This window comes from Cynocephalus volans, chromosome 1, assembly GCF_027409185.1.
Source record: "Cynocephalus volans isolate mCynVol1 chromosome 1, mCynVol1.pri, whole genome shotgun sequence".
Classification (NCBI taxonomy): Eukaryota; Metazoa; Chordata; class Mammalia; order Dermoptera; family Cynocephalidae; genus Cynocephalus; species Cynocephalus volans.
Window position 1 is genome coordinate 237,814,129 of NC_084460.1, and position 24,795 is coordinate 237,838,923.

General features: G+C 33.5%; 2 protein-coding genes across 6 annotated transcripts in view; one reads left to right on the forward strand and one right to left on the reverse strand.

Moving 5' to 3' along the window:
- Positions 1–3,885, forward strand: part of PPIG (peptidylprolyl isomerase G) — a 40,634-nt gene extending 36,749 nt beyond the window's left edge. For 4 of the 5 annotated variants that reach the window (XM_063100841.1, XM_063100867.1, XM_063100859.1 and 1 more), the window contains exons 12-14: positions 1,933–2,069; positions 2,256–3,369; positions 3,472–3,885. In XM_063100841.1, coding sequence (XP_062956911.1) covers positions 1,933–2,069; positions 2,256–3,369 — 1,251 coding nt within the window. In that variant the 3' untranslated portion in view covers positions 3,472–3,885. The other variant, XM_063100848.1, reaches the window with a different exon arrangement.
- Positions 3,886–11,830: 7,945 nt separating this feature from the next.
- The window catches only part of CFAP210 (cilia and flagella associated protein 210), a 36,246-nt gene continuing 23,281 nt past the window's right edge, over positions 11,831–24,795 (reverse strand). The window contains exons 6-9 of the mRNA XM_063085762.1: positions 23,093–23,232; positions 21,409–21,601; positions 20,524–20,688; positions 11,831–12,175 (exon numbers count right to left, since the gene is read on the reverse strand). Of these exons, the coding sequence (XP_062941832.1) occupies positions 11,831–12,175; positions 20,524–20,688; positions 21,409–21,601; positions 23,093–23,232 (843 nt within the window). The remainder of the gene's footprint in view (positions 12,176–20,523; positions 20,689–21,408; positions 21,602–23,092; positions 23,233–24,795) is intronic.

The following is a 24,795-nucleotide window of genomic DNA, read 5'->3' on the forward strand; positions in this document are numbered from 1 at the left end:
TTTTCTCTTATCTCTCTGCCCTACCCCATCTTTTTTAAATTTCCAATATCAGTTCATATTCCCTTGCATGACCTTTAAATGTTGTAGTACCTCAAGGTTCCAGCTCTTCTCATATTACATATGCTCCTTGGGCTATCTCATTATTCTCATGGTTGATAACTGTCATATTTTCACCTGCTCTCCTCAGCACCAGAGGCTTATTTGACTAATGAGCACCTCAAACTTAGCACTTACTAAATTGAACATAAGCACATCCTCTTTAGACCTGATCCTTTAGGTTCCTAGTCTCAGTGACTGACTGGCACTTAGATTTAGTTTCTTAAATCTAAAACCCAAGAATCATTTTGATTCTCTTTTGTTCATGTGTCGTATATCTTAACCATCACTAAATCCTGTCAGTTCTACCTGTTAAATACTCTGAAATCCATCTGTTTCTCTCAAGCTTTACTTTTGCCATGTTAATTCAGTTCACCATCATATTGTCCAAACTATAAATGTCTTCCTAACTGGTGTTTTGGTAGTTCTCAAACTTTTTGTCTTAGTACCTCTTTATACTGTTAAAATTATTAAGGACTCCAAAGAGCTTTTGTTGATGTGGGTTATATCTATCAAAATTTACTCTTTTAGAAATTAAAACAAATATTTAAAAGATAAGAACGTAAGCATACATTTCATTGGCTGTGAAAGCAGTGAAATCAAAACATGTCTTGTGACCTCCGAGTAACTCCACTGTATAATAACAAAAGAACGAAAACGGAAAAGGCAAATAATGTGATATTCTTATGAAAATTTTGACCTCACAGATCCCCTAAGTCTTGGCATCCCTACATCCTTAGATTACACTTTGAAAATCACTGATCTAATCCTCTTTGTTAACACTAGCCCGAATAGTCATTTAACAATGAAAATCTTATTATGTCACTTATTTATTATTTTAGGGTAAGTCCAAAATCACAAAACCTAGTCCTTACTTCCCTCGTCAGTATTATCTAGTACTGCTTTTCCTTGCAATTTTTAGCTTTAGGCATACTTGATCTGTCTTCTGATCACTTTTAAAACATGCTGTTTCTTCCTTTCTCAGAACCTTCAGAAATGGTATTTCATTTTAACTGTTTACACTCTTATACTAGGTATTCTCTGATCACCTGTTACTTCTCCTTTTATACTCATTCTGTGTAGCTGCGTATATTTTTAAAACCAGTGATTACATGTCCATCCATGTGTTATCCTATCCCTGTGGAATATAAGTTGCAGGAGAACAAAGGCAGATATATCTTGGTTCACTGTTTCCTCAGTATGTGGTAGACTGGCTGGCCATCCTAAGGGCTGAGTAAATATTGGTTTTAAGTGAATATCTATGCATTTACTCAGTTTTTTTCATAATATGGAAAATGTTTGCTTTGAAATATCAAGTATACATAAAACTCAAATTGGAACTTGGCAACTTGTAAGAAGGGTTGCACCTAGTGTGCTCTAGCATCACTTGGCTAGGACTCTTCCATGGAGAAGACATGAGTGGCTAGAATTTTTGTAGTTAATGTTCTTTTTTGGAATTTGCAATATGACTAAAGTTTCTCTGCCTCATTGACTTGCTGCCTGTAAATTGGGAAATTTGAATGATTTTGGAGTGTATAAAAGTATCAGACATTCAGGGGCCAGCCTGTGGCACACTTGGGAAAGTTTGGTGCTGGTAACACCAAGGCCACGGGTTCAGATCCCTATATACGGATGGCCAGTCAACTCACTTGGGAGAGCGTAGTGCTGACAACACCAAGTCAAGGGTTAAGATCCTCTTACCAGTCATCTTTTTAAAAAAAAAAAAAAAAAAAAAAAGAAGTATCAGACATTTTATTTGAACCTAGAAATATACACTATATAGCTATTGTTGTAATGTTTTTATACGTTAATTTTTTCCCTTTTTATTTTCTTAAGCGTTATCGAACTCCTTCCAGATCCAGATCAAGGGATCGTTTCAGACGTAGTGAAACTCCTCCACATTGGAGGCAAGAGATGCAGAGAGCTCAAAGAATGAGAGTATCAAGTGGTGAAAGATGGATCAAAGGGGATAAGTAAGATTTATATTATTTCAAGTGTAGTGATAAGTATTTATTTTTACTGTTGTACATAACTTTTAGTAATAGTCATTTTAATTATTTCTGAATATCTTAAGGAATATAGAATATTATTTCACCTAATTATGTTTGCCATTTTTCCCTAATAATATTTCTGAAAGTCTTTTTTTTCTTATTTCTTAGGAGTGAGTTGAATGAACTAAAAGAAAATCAAAGAAGCCCAGTTAGAGTAAAAGAGAGAAAAATAACAGATCATAGGCATGTGTCTGAGAGTCCAAACAGAAAAAATGAAAAGGAAAAGAAAGTTAAAGACCATAAATCTAACAGCAAAGAGAGAGACATCAGAAGAAATTCAGAAAAAGATGATAAACATAATAAAAACAAAGTGAAGAAAAGGGCAAAGTCTAAGAGTAGGAGTAAGAGCAAAGAGAAATCAAAGAGTAAGGAAAGAGATTCAAAACATAATAGAAATGAAGAAAAGAGGATGAAGTCAAGGAGTAAAGAAAGGGATCATGAGAATGTTAAAGAAAAAGAAAAGCAGTCTGATTCTAAAGGAAAAGATCAGGAAAGGAGTAGAAGTAAAGAGAAGTCTAAACAGTTAGAATCAAAAAGTAATGAGCATGATCATAATAAAAGTAAGGAAAAGGATAGACGTGCACAGTCTAGGAGTAGAGACCGCGATATAACTAAAGGTAAACACAGTTACAATAGTAGAACAAGGGAACGAAGCAGAAGTAGGGACAGGAGCAGAAGAATGCGATCTAGAAGCCATGACAGAGATCGCAGCAGAAGCAAGGAGTACCATAGATACAGAGAACAGGAATACAGGAGAAGAGGAAGGTCACGAAGCCGAGAGAGAAGAGCAACACCAGGAAGATCGAGAAGTAAAGATAGGAGGAGAAGGAGGAGAGATTCACGGAGTTCAGAAAGAGAAGAAAGTCAAAGCAGAAACAAAGAAAAATATAGAAACCAAGAAAGTAAGAGTTCACACAGAAAAGAAAATTCTGAGGGTGAGAAAAGAATATACTCTAAAAGTCGTGATCATAATAGCTCAAATAATAACAGGGAAAAAAAGCTTGATAGAGATCAAAGTTCATTCTCGAAAATAAAACAAAGTAGTCAGGACAATGAATTAAAGTCCTCCACATTGAAAAATAAGGAGGATGAGAAGACCAGATCCTCAGTGGAAAAAGAAAACCAAAAATCAAAGGGTCAAGAAAACGACCATGTACATGATAAAAATAAAAAATTTGATCATGAATCAAGCCCTGGAACAGATGAAGACAAAAGTGGATAAGTGAGTTGTATAAACTTCTTATTTTCATTCTTTCTCAAATTTTAAGTTTTAGAGACTTGCTGGTAAATCTCCTTTATGTTGTTTTCTTTTTCATGTTTTTAGGTTGTTTTGTGTTTGTCTTTTTTTTTTTTTTTTTTAATGTGGACTTCATTGAGTTGATCTTTTGATAATCTGCAACTTGGATAATTTGTACTGCTTAAGTTTTAATAAACTTGAAATGAGAAAAACATTTTGGTGTAATACTGTGTGCTGTGTTTTAGCTGTTTTATGTATGCATTTTTGTGTTGCAACAATCAACCAATAAATAGCATTCTAATTTGTTTAATCAGCCATTTAGAAACAAGTGTAACTGATGGTTGCAATACATTGTTACAAAAGCTTGTATTTCTCATGATTGAAGTAACTTTAGAAGCCACTGGAAGAAGTCTTGTGTAGATTTTCTGATTGCATTTATAATAGAAGCTTGCAGCAGTTTCTTTTAATTACTCAGAAAAGCAGGTCCTCATAACTTGAGATCTTAAATCATCACTTTTGATTTTTTAGTTATTTCTGTTTAAAAATAGATAAATATTTTGTTATATACATTATACTTCATACTTCATTGTTTATTGTTCCACCTATACCTTGTTTCATCTTAATGCTTTTCCTGTTTAGTTTTGTTATACTTAACTGTCTATAAAAATCGTAAGAGTATTTTTTTCAGTTAATGTACTGATTGAGCTTGAGTTGCTGTTATACAGCATTTGACAAGATTTATACCTTGAATGATCAGATTGTAATTCTGAATTCTATGTTGCTTTTAGTCTGAAGAGTTGAAATTGTTGCTTTTTGGGAAAATTGTTTTATTATTATCACTACCCTTTTCTAAAATTAAAAAAATACTTTTCTCACTAAAACATAACACTTGTGCAGGTCCTTAAGCCTAGACAGAGTCTAAAAATTGTTCATGTTGACATTAACTTCTAAGATTTCTGTTTTTCGGCCACCGACCTATATAGAGTTTAGTGTTAATTCTGCATGGGTTTTTTTGTTTTGTCTTTTTAACTTGAACTGACTTTTCTAACTTATAGCTGTGAGTTTCAAATGGCAAGAAAATGCATCTTTTCTATATATGTATCACGATCGGCTATAGCATGTTTATGATTCTGGTTTCTTTATATGCAGGTGGCTTTATACCGTTACTCTTAACATTACTTTAACTTGGCATGTTAACATTGCCATATAGAGCAGAGTAGAAAGTTGCAAAATTTGATAGTTTACAAAGTTAAACACTCAACATATCCAAAGTCCATTTAGTATTTTGTGTGTTGTATTTTGCTATTTTTGTGATGTGTGGCCTTTTATTCTACAGTATCTCTTCTGAATAAAACACCAAGCATCCAGCAAACACAAAACCTGCCTCATTTGAAAAAAAAATTCAAAATTCCAATTAATAGTAGCTTCTAGAGAGTTTTGTACTTTAATATTTGTCAGTATACTATCAGTTCTATTACCAGCATAGCTTCTTGGTAAATCCAGTAACTACTCAATGCTATTTGTACTGAATAAAGCAATGCTTAACATGATACTTCCCATTATTGATTAATACAGTAATGATACATTTGGCATTGTGGTAGCTATTGCAGAATGAATAATGTAATGGTTATAAGTTTGTTTGGAATATCTTGAAACAAATATCCACAATGGATTCTTTCTAGATTTTTTTCTTGATGATAAAAGTAGTAGATGTTTGTTATAATCCAGGGTGATTGATTCCTTAGAGACTGACCATAAACCCACATTAGGGATAATTGAGTCTGAGTGCCCACACTGTGTAATCTATTATATAAATTATTGTTTGTCTAAAATTCAGTACATTGCATTTTTAAATCTTTGTCATAAACTATTTGAGCTTCAAGAGAAGTGCTATTTAAGAAGGGATTTCTAGTAACAGTTATATTTTTTTAAAAAGTCCTCTGCTAGGTAAAAATACTTCTATTTGTCTGATCCCAGAGCTTTATCTACCAAGAATTATAGACAGGGACTTTCCAAATCTTAGAGTTTCAAAAAGTAACCACAGGGGAAAAAATGTAGTAATTTCTATAAGCAGTATTCTCCTGTTTGGGTTATCAAAAGAGCAACTCTGTGCTAAGCATTATTTATAGTCCTTTTTTAAAGATTTGTTAGCTGTTTTTGTAGAGCAGATGTGAAGGAGTCTAGATGAGAGAGGACAATCAACTAGATTTTATTTTCAGAATATAAAGAGCATTTAGGAAACAATCAGAATTAACTATAGCTCAAGGTCTGCACTTGCAGCTGAATAGCACACTGCTCAAATGGTTCTTTCCTTTATTACGTTGTTAATAGTTGTGCCATTTTTAGTTTTACTTTTTTTTTTTTTTTTTTTGTCGTTTTTTCGTGACCGGCACTCAGCCAGTGAGTGCACTGGTCATTCCTATATAGGATCCGAACCCGCGGCGGGAGCGTCGCCGCGCTCCCAGCGCAGCACTCTACCGAGTGCGCCACGGGCTCGGCCCTTTAGTTTTACTTTGAACATTCTGTTTTCTTAAAAGTCAGCCATTTCTTTCCCTTCAAATTGATTTTGTAGTTGTGTTTGAACTTAGAGTTCACGTCAAAGTATATTTGATTTATTATTATAGAGATATTTAAATTGTTTTTATTGCTTGATTTGGTGAAAGCTGAGAAAATGTTTTCAATATGTAGAATTTTCATGATTATTTTGTGTGAATTATATTCTAGGTAAGCTATATGCCACAGAAATTGACACTACAAAGAGATTAATGTTAATGAAATGAGCAGTAGAAAAGCTACTGAGTAACTTTAAATAAAACATTAATTAAATTATTCCGTAGTTGGTGAGTTCATAGAGCAGTGTAGTTTCTTTTACGTTGCTTAATTGAAGCCCTCAGAAGTTGCAAAGAATTAATCTGATAAATCTGTCTTTGAACAAATGTGATATTGATGCATGTTGGCTTTGCTGAATGGCCTTTGACTCTTGTGCCCACTGGAAGATATGAAACTAAACAAGTAAAATATGTTATGGACAGGCACACAATGAGTTTATAGTTTTTTTGGGTAGTTACATTTACTGACAATTTATTTTCTAGTTAGTATATGGAGCTCTAATTAGCATGTTTTTTGGTAGTTTATTGTATTTCACTCCTGTTAGTAATAGTTTTTTAATAACATTGACCTTTTTATAGTAAATTTCTATAGAAACTTGTTGGGTTTGCCTTCAACAGAAAGTACTTTAAATATACACCATATAGCTTGACTGTTAAAAATAAACAAAATGGGTATTTTTCTGTCTCCTTTTGGTTATATTTACTGTAATTTCATTTAGGATTCATTTACAGTTAAACTCTTCAAGGATTGTGGATTGATAACCTGTTTATTGTGAAAAGAAATGTTTTGTTACAAATACTTGTTTTAAAAATTAATAAAACAAGCCCCAAGAAGTGTAGCATTGGCTGGCACACCTGTCCATTTTGGATTTCCCAGCTGCCTCTAAGTGATTCAGACAAATGCAAACTCTGACAGAAGTAAATATTTGAGGGAAAATTAAATAATATGAATAAGAAAATTCCATTAGCAAAGTTGGAGAAAGCAGTCATTGAGGGTTGTTTGTTTTTTGGTGTGAGAAGGAGTGTGGGGGTTGATTTGTGATTCTGTCTTTTTTTAAAAAAAAGAAAGCAAATGCCATATGTTACCAAAAGCACATGCTGTATATTTTCTTCGCCCTTTGTGTGTTTATAGTATTTTGAAAGATTGATAAATGAATTGGGTGTTTGTATGTGGGGATATTCAAAATTGTGGCTGTTCTCTTTGTGGAAGGGAAAAACAAAGTTAATGCACTTCTTTTCCTAGCTCAAAAGTCACTGTGATGTATATTTTTTTAATGAAATTTAGAAATAAAGCTGTTGTCTTCTCAATTGTAAAATTAGTTTCAAAATGCTGCTTCTCTTATCATTAGTCTAGTAACTGTTGATGTTTTCTGCAAACTGCATTTTACAAAATTTAAACTTCGAAACTGTATTAACTTTTATAGTTAAACATTGTATTAAATAAACTATCCTATAATAAACAGTTTGGTTTTGTATTTTTTAAATTATTGTTGTATTAGTCATTCAACCTTTATCTAAAGCTAAATAATGAAAATAAACCAACTAAAACATACTTTATTTACCCACAGAGATATAAAATTGTTTATATGATGAGAAAGCCGAACAAAGAATTTAACAGTACCATGCTTCTTTAAGAATTTAGCCAGCAGTGACGATTTCCAGGTTTGGCAATACATTTTAGTGTAAATGTTTAATAATAATGCTTCGGATTGCAGTGTATAAACTTTTAATGTTAAACTTGGAATTTGCATTACTATGTATTGGAATACTACTATTTGTTTTTTAATTCCTCCAAATTGCTCAGTATTAGGAGCACTGTAATATATATCCTGTGCCTATTAGCCTTAATATAATACTTATAGTTGTAAAGCCATACAAATATTGACTTGTAAAACAAATTGTCTGGGTTTTGTTTTGTTTTGGTCTGGTTTTATTTTTACTTAAATTACACATATTTAGAGAAAATGCACCTAGTTAACTTGAAAGTCATTGAAAATATATGCCTAGGTAAAAACATTCTGAACATTCAGTGGTTTGTATTATGTTAACAGGTGAATATTAAACTCAAGATCTGGAGTCTTTTTAAGTGCTTTATCCAGGAGAATGTAAACTGTGAGTGCTACAAATGAACTGTGCAAATTGTGTATTAAAATACTTGCAGTCTGGCTGGTTAGCTCACTCAGTAGGGCATGGTACTGATAACACCAAGGTCAAGGGTTCAGATCCCTGTACCTGCCAGCTGCCTAAATAAATAAATGAATAAAATACTTTCAGCATCAGTTTGCTTTTTCTATTTCCTTTCTAGGTTTCTTTCCTAAATATATTTCCTTACCTAATACTGTATTATTACCTTTTTCTTTTTTAGCCCTGATTCATAATTTTTATTACTCATTTTCCCCCATCAGTCCTCTCAGTACTCAAAATGCCTTGGTTCCAGCTTATACCTTTGTCATAGATTTTTTGTACAGTTTCTCTTATCAAATCAGTAGAGAGCAGTTGTGTTTCTGCTGCTTTGTGCTATGCCCACTCAGTTCTTTTCACTGAATTGTTTTAATTTAAAAACGTTTGCATGGCCTTTCCATTGTTTATAATATACTCAGCTCTAGTAGAAAACCCAGCCCAATTGAAAGTAAATAAATTTGTATATGTAAGGAAGAAAAACTAATGATGTCTGGTGTTTTATGTTATCCTTTACTCAACTAAGTTGGTTGTATAACAAATTTATGTAACTATTTTGTACAAAATTTCATATCCTGTTTTATAATTTGAAGATAGCTCTAAAATTAGTACTCACCACTAGATGTCATATTTTTAAAAGCAATTTAAAAGAAGATATATGGCAGCAGTTCCCAGACTTTCTTGGTTCACTTTGCCCTTGCATCTCAGTAATTTTAATTTATTGTTATCTGTAGGCCAAAAAAAGAAATACCTAATAGTTCTGTTTATTAAAGTTAATTTGACATAGCCGAAGTATTTATATCCTAACAATTTAGTAGCCGTTTGAAAAATGTATCTTTTTATTCTTAATCACAATTAGTTACTAGTGGGACATGTGCAACTGTTGGTCATTGCACAATTTCTCAAACCTTGGAATCACATTGGATGCCACCACTCTTTTTTTCCTGTAGTACATTGTACTTGAGCTTTATCCCATCAAATGCTGAAAATCCGTCTTTACAAAGATAGGATGTCATCTAAAGGAATGGTGCATTTAATATGTTGAGCTACATCAAGGTAGTAATAACCTGTGATATACTGTAGGTGTCAGATGTGTTTTGAAATTTTACAGTGTCCCACCAGCTGTGCCTTTGTGAGTTTGCTGTGGTCCCTTAGTGAACCTGGGCACACAATTTGTAAATCTATATATATATATAGTTTTTTAAATAATCAGCTGCTTTATTCCTTTAAAGCAGAGTTTTTTTTAAAGCCTGAGTCCATAAACCCCAAAACAAGTGATTCAGAATAATGGCTTCCCACAGAATCATCTGCCATTTTTTAAAAGTATAGGTAGTTATCCTCATCCCAGATACACTTAACCACTGTATTGGGTATGGGTGAGAGTCACTGCTGTGCAGTCTATGAGAGGGCATTGTGGAAGTCCTGAAATTATATGCAGAATTTAGTGTATGTAACTTACTGCTGGAGGAGCTATGCATTTTATCAGATTCCCAGAGGATCATTACATCAAAATGTTTTGCTCTAAGATTTGGTCTCTGAGAGAATGATGTACAATTTATACCTTTATCCAGCATACCTATTTGTAGGAATCTCTTAAAGGTGCACTGACACAAATATGAAACAAAATACTACTTTATCTTTTATCTTTACATAGCTGTTAATTGTAGAAATTTGTAATGGCAGAGGACTGGAAACCACCCAAATAACTATCTGTATGCCACTAGTTGAATAAACTGGTATACCCTTGCAACAGAATACTGTGACAGTTGGAAAAGGAATGAGGATCTTCATATACAGCTATGCTGAGGTTTCTAGAACATATTAAATGAAAAAAAACCAAGATTCTTTTGTGTAATAGTGAACAATATATTTTCTCTTAAAGAGAAATAATGGACAAAGAACCCAACAGTAAAAAAGCAACCTGAGGAATGAGAAACGTGCAAATCATATCCGATAAGGAGTCAATATCCAGAATAAAGAACTACAACTCAACAAAACAGCTTTTAAAAAAATGGGCAAAGTAGTTGAGTAGACATTTCTCCAAACATGAAATGTGAATGGTTAATAAGCATTTTTTAAATGTTTGACATCACTAATCATGGATGCAAGTCAAAACCACAATGAGATAGCACCTCGTAGCCACCTGTGGATGGCTATTATAAAAAATATAATAATGTTAGCAGGGATGTGCACCCTTGTGCACTGTTGGTAGGAATGTAAGATGGTGCAGCTGCTATGAGAAACAGTATGGCAATTCTTTAAAATGTAAAGTAGAATTGTATGATTCAACAAGCCCACTTCTGGGTTTGTGTCCAAAAGAACTGAAAGGATCTCAAAGAGTTTATTTGCACACCCATGTTTATAGCAGCATTACTCACAGATAACTAAGAGGTGGAAGTAACCCAAGTGTCCATTCATGAAGGAATGAATAATGTGCAATATACATACAATGGAACATTACTCAGTCTTAAAAAGGAAGGAAACTGACACACTATAACAGATGAAACCATGACATTAAGCTAAATAGTCACAAAAGGACATACACTTGTATGATTCCACTTACATGAGGTATCTAGAGTGGTAAGATTCATAAACACAGGCTGGCTGGTTAGCTCAGCTGGTTCAGATCCTCATACCAGCCAGTTGCCCAAAAAAAAAAAAAAAATAGAAAGTAGGATGGCAGTGCCCAGAAAGGGAAATGGTGAGTAGTTGTTTTATGGGTATAGAGTTTTAATTACACAAAATCACAAAAGTTCTGGAGACTGCACAGCAATATGAATATATTTTACTCAACTGTACACTTAGAAATGGTTAGGATGCTAAATTTTATGTTCTGTTTCTTGCCACAAAACATTTTAAGAAGTAAAGGAGCAGGAAAATGCAATTAATAAAAACCACTGAACGTGTATCAACTTGGTGGCAAAACTACATTTAGAAGAATTATTTTAAGTGATTTTAAAACATGGTAATTTGTATATGTCTAGTGAGATACACTCTGCAAAATGAACTACAAATGGTACTAATACTTAAGTACTGAAGGATAAAGCAAATAAGCATATGAATTTCTGCTAAAGAGACAAATATATCCAGTGGATAATTATTCAGCCATAAACAGAATGAAGTACTGACATGGTACAACATGGATGAAACTTGAAAATATGCTGAAATAAGGCAGACACAAAAAACCACAGTATGACTCCATTTATGTGAAATATCCAGAGTAGACAAATCCATATAGACAAAGGACTGGAAACCACCCAGATAACTTAGGGGTTGCCTGAGGTGGTGGGGAGTGGGAATAGGGAGTGTGTTTAATGGATACAGGGTTTCCATTTGGAGTAACAAAGTTGTGAAACTAGATGATCATAATTACCAATTTTGTGAGTGCACTTGCTGCCACTGAATACATTTAAAAATAAATTTTACATTGTGTATTTTACCACAATAAAAAAAGGAATCCAAATCAATTAACCTTGGGATTTTAATATATACCCAATGGAAAGATTGTGTAGAATCAATTAAATTAGACATAATTGTACTTAGATGAAGAGCAGCTTTATTAACAAAAATTATAAATATATAATCCATTTACATTTGTAGCTAATGATATTTGCTCCAACTTAGTCTTCTCAATCTTAAATTCAAAAATAAATATTTTTCTACCGTGTAAAACCTAGCCTTCCCTTAGACTTTTGAAAATTATTATATTTTGATCTTTGAGAGTTATAAAAAGGGAGCTGGACTCCAGTAATATCATTTGCCTGATAGCTGGGCCTTAATCCACCTCTGCCCACAGAAACTGGTCCATGTCCACCTCCAGATCCTTCCTGTACAGCTTTTACAAGAGGATAAATATATTTATTTGTTGATTTGGATTCAAGTTCAATGACTTCTCTGGCATAATCCTGAAATTCTTTCTCCTTCTCAGCCACAAGTTCTTCAGTAAGTCTCCAATAATCTAATTCTGCTTGTTTTGCTTGTTTTGCATTCAACTTATTTTTGGCCTATTTGGGAAAGAAAAGAAATACAATTTAATATTGGTTAAGAATATCAACTTTCTAAATATATGTAGCATTTGAAGATGTAGGTAACATTTTCTAAACTCCTTGATATTTTACAAGTTCTGATTTCACAACTATATATATATAATAATTTATTTCAGAAACTCTTCCATGCTTCTTAGAATAGTATCATGCTCAAAGCAGTGGCTCAATGAAACTTACATTAAAAGCCTTATGTGATATATCTTCAAAGAAACAATACAGCAAAATAGAAGTATGAAATTTAGACAAAAATCAGGTAATTGAGTTTAGAATCCTGTTTCAACCATTTATAAGATGTGAACTTTGGCAGTTTAGAAGACATACGAATCACTGTCCCCACTCATCCACTATTCTGAAGGAACTCACTCAACTCTGTCCTGAGTCACCCCAGTACATAACAGGTACCCCAGCCACATAAGATTAAATCATCAGCGAATATCTGAACTAAATTAAACCAATTACACCCTCTGTTTCCCAAGGATTTGAAGTTGAAACAACAAGTGACATTATCAATGTAGGTTGATCAGGAAGGAGTCAAGTGGAATAAGTACTCCAGGCAATCTGCCAAAAGCCAATTTACCAGTATTTTATAAAACTTTTGTCTTTTAGGGGTTGGCTGGTTGGGAGAGTGTGGTGCTGGTAACACCAAGGTCACGGGTTTGGATCCCTGTAACGGCCAGCCACCAAAAAAACAAAACAAAAAAAAATTTTTTTGTCTTTTAACTGTTTATATTAATTTATATTGGATGGGATGATTTTTATAGCTTTCTTGTGAAGTTTTGGTTGACAACTTTTATTTTGTCTTCCCAGTGTCAAAAATAGCCTACTTATGAATATATTTAATATTCCTGAAAATATTTTTTAAAATACAAAACTTAAGCATAAAACAATAGCCCAAACCTGACATCTACCATAAATTGAAATTTTTGAGGGAATACAGCAAACATATGAATATGAAATATCAACTATTTTATTACTGAGTTTTACAATCCAAAATTAAGGCTTATGTGCTATTTGTTAAATTGGTGACGGAATATCAGAAGTTTGAAAAATAGAAAATGACATTCAATAAGATTGGAAAAGAAACAAAAGAAGCTGAGATGATAAACTCCACAGACATCCCTAAATGCTAAACTACACATTCACACAGGAGACCCCAGGGAACCTAACAAAAATTAAAAGCCTGGAGAAATGGTGAATTTGCTGGGGTTTTGTTTTGTTGTTTTTTTTTTTTTGAGTATCTTTCTCATGTACACACAGCTTGTGCAACAGAGGTAAAAGCATTACGGACTTAAGGAAGGTGTCTGAACATAAACTCTGCCCACATTATTGGTTTGCTGGAAAATTATGCCAGTACAGTGAAGAACCCCAGGGAGTCAAGCTTTAAAAAAATACAACTGTTTCATCAGAGACATCAGAGACTTAGTATTGTGATAAAGAAAGGTTTCATAGTTTGAGTCTAGGGAGAGCAATTACATGCTAAAACAAAAAATAATTCTCAGAACAAAACAGAATGTGGAATTGCTACAATATCCTCTATACAATGTCAGGTTTTCAATCAGGAATTACTAGACCACAAAGAAACAGGAAACAGTTACCTTATTCTCAATAGAAACTAACTCAGAGTGGAATCAGATATTGAATTTAACAAAGATATTTCAAAGCAGCTATTATGAATGTATCCAATGAATTAAAGAAAAATATGCTCAGAATGAATGAACAAATACAGAATCTAAACAGAAATAAAGGACTAAATGAAATTATAGAGTTGAAAAGTTCAATAATAGAAATAAAAAATTTACTAGATGACTTCATATCAGAACCAGTGAATTTGAAGGTAGATCAATACAGATTTTGTCCCATCTGAAGAACAGAGAGAAAAATATTGATAAAAAATAAAGCCTCAGAGATCTGTGACACAATATCAAATGTCTATGTATGTGTAAATTGGGTCCCTGAAGAAAAGATAAAAAGAGAGGCAAGAAAAGTATTTAAAGAAATGATGTACAAAACTTTCCATATTTGGTGATATTAACTTGCAAATGCAAGAAGCAACAAAAACCCCAAGTAGGATAAACACAAGGAAAACACATAGTTGACCTGCTGAAAGCCAAAAAAATCTTGACGACAATAAGAGAAAAGTGACACATCACATACTGGAGACCAATAACATGATTAACAGCTGATTTCTCACCATAAACAATGAAAACCAGATACTGGAATATCTGGCTGGATCAAAGAACTAAATAAAGAAGATACCGGAATAACATATTCAAAGATCTGAAAAAAAAAAAAACCCAATAATTTTATATCTAATAAAATGAAGACTTCCTAGAAAAACTTAAACTGGAAAAATTTATTGCTAGCACACTTGTGTTACAAGACATGTTAAAAGAAGTCTTCAGGATGAACAGAAATGGCACAAGATGGTAACTGGAATGGACAGGAAGGAGTGAAGAACACTGGAAATAGTAAATATATGGGTAAACAGAAAGTATATATATTTTCTCCTTTCTGCTCATAATTTCTTCAAATGACATAAAACTATTTAAAGCAAAAAACATACCTTTGCAAAGTTGGATCTATTGTGTATATATTAGGATACTTCAAAAGGTTCGTGGAAAAACAGAATTGAAAGAAAATGCAAATCTTTCCATGGACTTTTGAAAGTACCTTCGTATATGTAATATATATTAAAACGATAGCTTAAGGGGAAGGGATGGAGCTAAATTGTGCAAAGTTTCTATATGGCACTGCAAACAGTATTTATTGAAGTAGAACATGATTAGTAAATAATACATTCTGTAATCTCTAGAGCACTGGTTCTCAAATGGGGCAAATTTTCCCCCAAAGAGATATTTGGTAATGACTAGAGATATTTTTGGTTGTTACAACCTAGGGAGTGCACTACTGGCATCTAGTGGGGAGATACAAGAGATGCTGCTAAACATCTGAAAATGCACAGGATGTTCCCCACAGTAAGGAACTACCCGGTCTGCAAAGTCAACAATGCCAAAGTTGAGAGACCGTGACCAAACAATGACGCACACACGCATGCATGAACTGAAATGGAACTAAAAATAAAACAGGTTTATTTAAGTGATATGCCAAAAAGGAAACAAAAAAAACCTCAGTAACAAAAAAGAGGTGAAACCAAAAGAGCTGAGATAATTGAAAACAAATCACAGAATGACACAACTAAATTCAAACACATCAATAATTACATTAAATGGGTTTAGACTGAGTACTCCAACAAAAGACAGAGATTGTCAGATAACAAAAATGAAATCTAACTATATATTGTTTACAAGAGAGGTGCTTTAAGTTTAAAAACACAAATATATTGCAAGTAAAAGGAAGAAAAAAGATATACCATGCAAACAAAGCATGCAAGAGCCGTAGTGGCTGTATTAATATCAGGCAAAATCATCTTTAAAACAAATAATAATGATTGCATGACTACACAAATGTATTTAACACCATAAAACTATACAGTTAAAAATTATTAAAATGCTAAATTTTATAATTTTTTGTTATGTATATTCTAGCACTATAAAAAATAAATCTCATCTACGTTTTCAATAAAATTCCAATTATTGGCCACATTTCCTCCCACCCCTCACCAACAAAACAACAGAAATATTGCTAGAGAATAAAGAGGGACATTCCAAAATGATACAAAGAATCAATATAGCAGGAAGATAAATAATTATGAATGTATATGCAACTAACAACAGAGATACAAACTACATGAAGCAGAAATTGCTAGAAGTAAAAGAATAGATAATGCAACAAATGTAGTTGCAGATTTCACTACTTCTATCTCAGTAAATGATAGAACAAATAGGAAGTAAGAAAACAATATGAAAACATGCAAAAGAATGAAGCTGTACTCTTACATAACACCATATCCAAAAATTAACTCAAAATGGATCAAAGAACCAAATTTAAGATCTAAAACTATAAAACTCTTAGAACAAAACAGAGAGAAAAAGCTTCATAACATTAAATTTGGAAATAATGTCTTAGATATCACACCAAAAGTGCAGGCAACAAAAGAAAAAGTAGACAAATTGGACTTCATGAAAATTAAAAACTTTTGTGCCTCAAGGGCACTATCAACAGAATGGGATGGGAGAAAATATTTGCAAATCATATACCTGATAATAGATTAATATCCAGAATATAAAAGAACTCCTAAAACCAACAACAAAAAACAATCATATCCAAAAACAGGCAAGGACTAAAGTAGACATTTCTCCAAAGAAGATATATACAAAAGGCCCATTAGCACACGAAAACATGTTCCACATCACTAATCATTAGAGAAATGCAAATGAAAACCACAATGAGAAACCACTTCAAACGCACTGTAATGGCTATTACTAAAGAAAAAAAAGGAAAAGCAAATGTTGTTTGGAGAAATTGGAACCCTTATACATTGCTGCTGGAAATGTAAAATGGTACAACTACTGTGGAAAACAGTATGGCAGCTCCTCAAAATATCACCACGTGATTGAGCAATTCTACTCTGGCTATACAATATAAGCAAAAGGAATAAAAGCAGGGACTCAAACAGATATTTGTATACCATTGTTCACAGAAGCATTATTCACAATACCCAAAAGGTGGAAATAACCCAAATGTCCATTGATGGATATATGGATGAACAAAATGTGTTATATACATACAATGGAATATTATTCAGCCTTAAAAAGAAATAAAAGTGATACGTACTTCATACCACAACACAGATAAACCTTGAAGACATTAGGCTAAATGAAATAAGCCAAACACACAAAAACAAACATTGTATGATTCCACTTTTATGAGGTACCTAGATCAATCAAATTCATAGAGACAGAAAGTAGAACAGTGGTTACCAGGGATAGAATGAAGAGGGAGTGAGGGGTTTCTGTTTATTGTTCACAGTTTTAGTATAGGATGATAAAAAAGTCCTAGAGATGTATAGAGGTTGTGGTCAACGTGAACGTACTTAATGCTACTGACTCATACACTTAAAAATAGTTAAAATGTTAAATTTTATGTTACATATATTTTACCACAAAAAAAATTAGTTTAAAAAACTCAACAATAAAAAAACCCCCTAATTTAATTACTGGCAACTTCACAAAAGAAGGCATACAAATGACTAGCAAGGACATGAAAGGATATTCATATCTTTGGTCATTAGGGAAATGCAAAATAAAGACATGAGATGTCACTACACTGAAATAGTTAAAATTAAAGGATGACAATACCAAGTGTAGGCGAGGATGTGGAGTAACTTGTGCTAGCTTGCATACACTGCTGGTAGAAATGCAAAATGGTACAGCCATTTTAGAAAACAGGTTTGTTTATCTGGCAGATCCTCTACACATCTTTAAAAATCTCTCATATCAACATTCACCTCAAATGTGAAACTATTAACGTAGTCTCTGGTATACAGTGAGGAAAACAAGTAAAACAAAGATAAGCATTATGGTCTGCCACATGCATTTGTATTTTATTTTTTTAATTGTACATATTTGTGGGGTACAGTGTGTTGTTTCAATACAGGCCTATATCGTACAATGATTTACTTAGGGTTGACCTAAACATTAATCTTTTCTTTGTGGTGATCATGGTCAAGATCCTCTTTTCTAGCTATTTTAGAAATATACAGTATAATATTATTCGCTCTAGTCAGCCTAGAACACCAGAACTTGTTCTTCCTACATGTAACTTTGTATCCATTAATCCACCTCTTCCCCTCCCCTCTGCCCTCCTTCCCTTCCCAGCCTCTGGCATCTATTATTCTACTCTCCTACAAGAACCACTTTTTTTTCCCCCCTAGATTCCACACAGGAGACAGACATGCAATCTTTGTCTTTCTGTGCCTGGCTTACTTCACTTAACATGATGGTCTCCTATCCTTTTATAGCTGAATAGTATTCCATTGTGTATATATACCCCAGTTTTTAAAATCCATTCATCTGTTGATAGACATTTAGGTTGATTCCATCTCTTGGCTATTGTGAATACTGTTGCAATGAACATGGGAATGCAGGTGTCTTTTTTTTTTTTCTGTCCGCTGGCCAGTACAGGGATCTGAACTTGTAACCTTGGTATTTATAAGGCTGCACTCTAACCAACTGAGCTAACTAGCCAGCCCCTATTTTGATATCTTGATTTCATTTCCTTTGGGTATATACCCTGTAGTAGAATAGCTGGATCATAAGGTAGATCTATTTTTAGTTCTCCAAGAAACCTGCATACTGTTTTCTACAATGCTGTATCAATTTACATTCCCCCTAATATTGTTGGAGAGTTCCCTTTTCTCTGCATCCTTGTCAGCATTTGTTATTTTCTGTCTTGTTGATAACAGCCATTCTAACTGATAACTCTTTATGGGTTTAATTTTCATTTCCCTGATTTGTGATTTTGAGCATTTTTTTCACCTATCTGTTGCCCATTTGTATGTCTTCTTTTGAGAAATGTCTGTTCAGGTCCTTTGCCTATTTTTTAACTGAGGTGTTTCGTGTTTTTTTGGTGGTGGTTGTTGTTTTTGCTGTTGTTTGAGGTCCCTATGTGTCTGGATATTAGCCCCTTGTCTGATCTGTAGTTTGCAAACTTTCTCCCATCCTGTAGGTTTCTTTTCACTTTGTTGATAGTGTCCCCTGCTATGCAGAAGCTTTTCAGTTTGATATAGTCCCATTTACGCATTTTTGCTTTAGTTGCCTCTGCCTTTGTAGTCTCACTTAAAAAAGAGCTGCCCAACTCCCATTTCATGTAGTGTTTCCCCTAAGTTTTCTTCTAGTAGTTTCATAATTTTGGGTCTTAAATTTAGGTCTTTAATCCATTTTGTGGTGATTTTTTGTCTGACTGTTTTGGCAGCTGACTGATGGGGGGATTGAACCCTGGACCCTGGTGTTATCAGCACCAGACTCTAACCAGCGAAGCTAACTGGCTAGCCCAGAGTTGATTTTTATGTATGGTGAAACATGGGGTCTAGTTTCATTTTTTTAATATTTTCTTTCAAATGTTTATGTAATGAAGGGTTCTAGTTTCAGTCTCTTGCATGTGAATATCCAGTTTTACCAGCACCATTTATTGAAGAGGCTGTTCTTTCCCTAATGTATATTCTTGGCACTTTTATCAGAAATCAGTTGGCTGTAAATGCATGGATTTATTTCTGGGATCTCTATTCATTCCATTGATCTATTTGTCTATTTGTATGCCAGTACCATGCTGTTTTGGTTACTATAACTTTAAAGTATATTTTGAAGTCAGGTAGTGTGATGCCTCCAGCTTTGTTCTTTTTATTTAGGATAACTTTGGCTATGCAGAGTATTTTGTGCTCCATGCAAAACTTAAGATTTTTTCTGTTTCTCTGAAGAATGTCATTAGTATTTTGATAGGGATTACATTGAATCTATAGATTGCTTTGCGTATATGGACATTTTGATGATGTTAATTCTTCCAATCCATGAACATGGGATATCTTTCCATTTATTGGTGTCTTCTTCAATTTCTTTCACCAATGTTTTATGGATTTCATTATAGATATCTTTCACCTCCTTGGTTAAATTTACTCATAGATATTTCAATTTTTTGGTAGCTGTTTAAATGGGATTATTTTCTTGATTTCTTTTTCAAATGTTTCCTTATTGGCTTATAGGAAGGCTTTTGATTTTTGTATGTTGATTTTGTATCCTCCCATTTTACTAAATTTATTTATTAGTTCTAGCAATTTTTTGGTGGAGTTTTTAGGGTTTTCCATGTATATGATCATGTCATCTGCAAATAGGGATAGTCTGACTTCCTCCTTTCCAATCTGGATGCCACTTATTGCTTTCTCTTGCCTAATTACTCTGGCTAGAACTTCCAGTACTATGTTGAATAAGAGTAGGGAAAGCAGGCATACTTATCTTATTCTAGATCTTAGAGGAAATATTTTCTTTAACATTTACTAAAGCATAATAGACACTAGGAAAGTATAAACATTGTGTAAAGATAAACCTAGTATGGGGACTTCAATGCAGATAAAAACAGAAACCAACCTAACTTTTCTTTTTTCTTTTTTTTGGCAGCTAGCCGGTACAGGGATCTGAACCCATGACCTTGGTATTACCAGCACCATGCTCTCCCAAGTGAATTAACTGGCCAGCCCCTAACCTCACATTTTTTATACAATTTATTGTGTCATAACCATAATGACCATTTGTTCTTACCTGATCAAAAAAACTGCTTGGGAGACAGAATATTAGCATGAATTCTATATTACATATTTAGTGCTAAAATAAGTATAAACATTTCGGAATAATTACCATTTGCTGAATATGGGCATCTTGAACCTCTTGGTGTTCTTTATCAGCTTTGTGTTTTTTCTCTTTTTCATGCTCTTGGAAAACCTGATCTGCTTTCCTGATAGCCAGGAATTGTTCTTTATCCTCTATTTTTCTTTGTCTTTCTTCTTCCTCTTTATTTTTCATCTAGATGTTTAAAGGTAAAGGAAAAAAGTTAAAACCACTTTTAGCAAGCAGTCCAGTTTAAAAAGTCACGGAGTTAGAAAGCTCCAAGCAGAAAGTCAGGCAGGACTAATGCGGGAGCAGAAAACTGTATGCACCTGGGTTGATTCCCATGTGGACAATTTACTTTGGTTTTGTTTTATTCCCTGAATACCAGAAAACACCCAGTGAAACTAAGTAGAGTGATACAGAACAATCTCTATTGATTTAAAAAAGAAAATACAGCAACAGAAAAAAGCTGTACCTTCTCAAGGAAGGGAAATATTTGTAGGTGAAAAATTAATTGCTAAAATGTTTATAAATTATCCAGTTTAAATGTTCTAACAGTCAGTCATGTAGGAGATCAATTTTGAAAGATTAAGAAATACAGAAATATAATAGGGCAATTTTTACTTGGTTTGTCTTAAAAACATTCAAATGGAAAGTACATTAAGTGAATAACAATCTTTGCATTTCAGTTGGTTCTGTAACAGAAGAGATTATTACTTTGCATCTATAAATATCTTATTTGTAATTGATTGTTATGTCATCTGTTAGAAAGTAAACATTGTCTGATTTTAAGAATACAGGAAGATAATTCACACATTGTTTTTCATATCTCTGCAGAGAAGCAGAGGGGGTGGAAACTCCAGTGGAAAGGTCTTAAATTTGTCTATTTTTATTAGTCATAATTGAATGGTTTACCACATTGGCTCTATATTCTGCAATCGCTTTTAATTCAGCTTTGTTTTTTTCATATTTTTCTTTTTCTCTTTTTTCCCATTGAGCCTCAGCTTCTGCAATATCTCTAGCAATAATCAAATCTTCATTGTCAAATTTCTCTTTCATTAGTTCACTCAGGAAATTATTTATTCTTTCTCTCCGTTCCTCCATTAGCCTATAACAAAATAACCACATTTATCAAATGTTCATGAACATATTTGCAGTGGAGCCAATATAATTTAATTAGACAGTTTGAGATATTGTACAGTTTTTTACAAAACTAAAAGGAGCCCATTGATCCTTATACTCATTGATTGTTTTAAGTGGAAATTTTTTTTAATATAAAGTAACAAAAATTATAGAAATCCAAAGAGAGTAATATGTATAATGTGATTGTGTGTGTGTGTGTGCATGTGTGAATAGGAAATAAGGTGTTAAAATTCTCCACATTGAAAAATATGTTAAAATATCAGACTACCCTGCTTACTCTAACACTGGAGGCTTAGTCTATAAAAGGCCTTTCTTTAAATAAAATTTATAAAATATATAATAAAAATTATCAAAATTCTGAATAAATCTATTTTCTCACTATATCCTGTCTGGAATTTATTCACAGCACTTTGTTGACTTTATCTGTTTATATGTCTCTCTCCTTCTACACTATGAAATTCGTAAGGTCAGGGACTGGATAGTCCTCTCTCTAGTCGAGGGCCAAACATGTGCCTGGTACATCATAAATAATCAATACATTTTGTTAAAGGAATGGGGGCACTTTTATTCAGGAAATTGAGCAAAAAATACTTTAACCTAGTTGTGACAAATTCACTAACTTATTGAGTGAATTCGCAAAGCAACATATGAGGAATGATGAGAAAAGAAATACAATCTAAAGTGGAGAAAAGACATTTATGCAAATAATTATACAAGGCAAAGGGTGATAAATGTCATGAGAAAGCTAGAAAGTGATACAGACAAAGGAGAAAAAGAGGAAGCCTTAGTGGAAAAGGTGACATTTAAGCTAGGATTCCAAAAAGCAATATTTTAAACACTTTTATTGATTGCTTACTATGTGCCAAACACTGTTTCAGGTTCTGGGGACATAACAGTGAACAAAAACATTAAAAATTTCTGCTTCATGGAGCTTTCATTATTTCTGGGGGAGAGGAACAGTAAACAAAATAAATAATTAAAATATACAGTTTTATATTTCAAGCAATGAGGAAAAAGAAAGCAGTTGAAGGGACAAGCAATTGGGAGGGGCTGTAATTCAATGAGAAGGTAATATCTGAATACCGATCCAGAAGAGTTAAGGGAGCAAGTCATGTGTTCTCTGGAGGTAAGCATTCCCTAAGTGAGCTCACCTGTATCTACAGCTCCAACTACCACTTATATACCAACGCTCATAGAGATACCTCCAGCTCAATTCCCTCTCATAGAGCAGACCAGTATTTCCATCCATCTACCAGACAGATGTCCTGGATATTCTAAGGCACCCTCAAACCACCCACCCCAAACTGAAATCATCATATCACTAAATGCCGTAGTCATATATAAAATAATAAGACCTGTATTCCTAAAGATTACTCTTGTATCACAACTTCTGATTTGTAGTAAAATCATTTCAGGTGGTAATTTTTTAATTAGATAAATCATTTTAAAAGCCTACCTGCGTGTTTCAGATTCTTTTTCTTTCCTTATTTGTGTAAGACGCTTTTTTGCTTTGATAAATTTTCTAATCTTTTCATCTTCCTCCTCTTGCTGCTGCTGTTCTACGGCTTTGATGACATTTTTATCATGCATATGTTCCTTGGGGAAAAATTGTACATCATCACATCACAAAGAAAAATATCTTTTAGCATATCAATATCTAATAAGAATTGTCAAATGGTCACAGCTTTTGACCCAGCTATTTCTCTCTTAAAAACTTATCCTAAAGAGATGATCAGAGATTATCTTCATCCATTTTCTGTTACTATAACTGAATACCTGAGCCTAGATAATTTATAGAAAAAAAAAATTTTTATTTTTTATAGTTCTAGAGGCTGGGAAATCCAAGGGGGCCTCATTTGGTGAGGGCCTTTTTACTGCATCTTAACATGGCTGAGGCATCACAGGGCAAGAGGGCAGGAGCATGCCCAACTGGCAGAAGAAAACCACTCTCATAATAACTAACCCACTCCTGTGATAACCCTAAATAGATTCCTGTTAAACACAAAGTTAATTCTCTTTTTTAAAAAGTAAAAGCTTCAGCTTAAGGTCACATAGCTAGTAAATGGCAGAGTTAGCATTCAAAACTAGGTCTGTCTCACTTGAAAGTGACTCTGAGAGATAAAAATTATTGTACCCATGAACAAATAAAAAGATTTTATTAAAAAAGAAAAATAAAATTACAAGTAAAATTCTTAGAAATTGAAACTTTGATAGCTAAAAGAAAAAATTCAGAAGAAGGCTTAGAATATAAAGTTGAGGATAACTCTCAAAATAGAACAAAAAATGGCAGAAACAATTAGTTGCCTACCCAAGATTCCTTATTCTCTTCTTTATTAGTAGCAGGCCCCAGATTTTACTCAGGGTAAAAATATGGTCAACTAAAAGACTACATTTCCAAGCTTTCTCTTCAGCTAGGTGTGACTAAATTCCGACCAATGAGATTTACTAGAAATTGATAAGTGGGACTTCTGGAAAAGTTCCTTAAAAGGAGAACAGATAGTCAGGTAACTCCTTTTGACTTTCATCCTTTCTTCCTCTTGCTGCCTGGAATGTGAACATGAGGGCTGGAGCTCTAGCAGACATTCAGGGCCATGAGGCAATCTTGAGGACAGATACCATCTATGTTTCAAGAATAGAAGAGTTAAAAAAAAAAGGGTGCCTCAGTCCCTGTGGACTCTGGAGTTGCCATTACCAGCCTTGGAATGAGCATCCCTGTACTTTAAACCTTGCAATTGTTTAAGCTATTATTATTTTGGATTTTCTATTATATGCTTTTGAGCTTTCTCCTAACTAATGAGACAAAATTTTTAAAAATTAGAGCATCAATTCAGAAAGTTCAGTAACTATCAGAGGGGTCCTAGAACAATAAAAGAAACAAAATGGAAAGGTACAAAATTATCCAAGAAATAAAACAAGAAAAGTTCTGGGCCAGCCCATGGCTCACTCGGGAGAGTGTGGTGCTGATAATACCAAGGCCACAGGTTCAGATCCCATATAGGGATGGCCGGTTGGCTCACTGGGTGAGTGTGGTGCTGACAACACCAAGTCAAGGGTTAAAATCCCCTTACTAGTCATCTTTTAACAAAAAAAAAAACAAAAAAAGAAAAAAAAAAGAAAAGTTCCCAGGATGAAAGGAATATGAGTTTCCAGATTGGACGC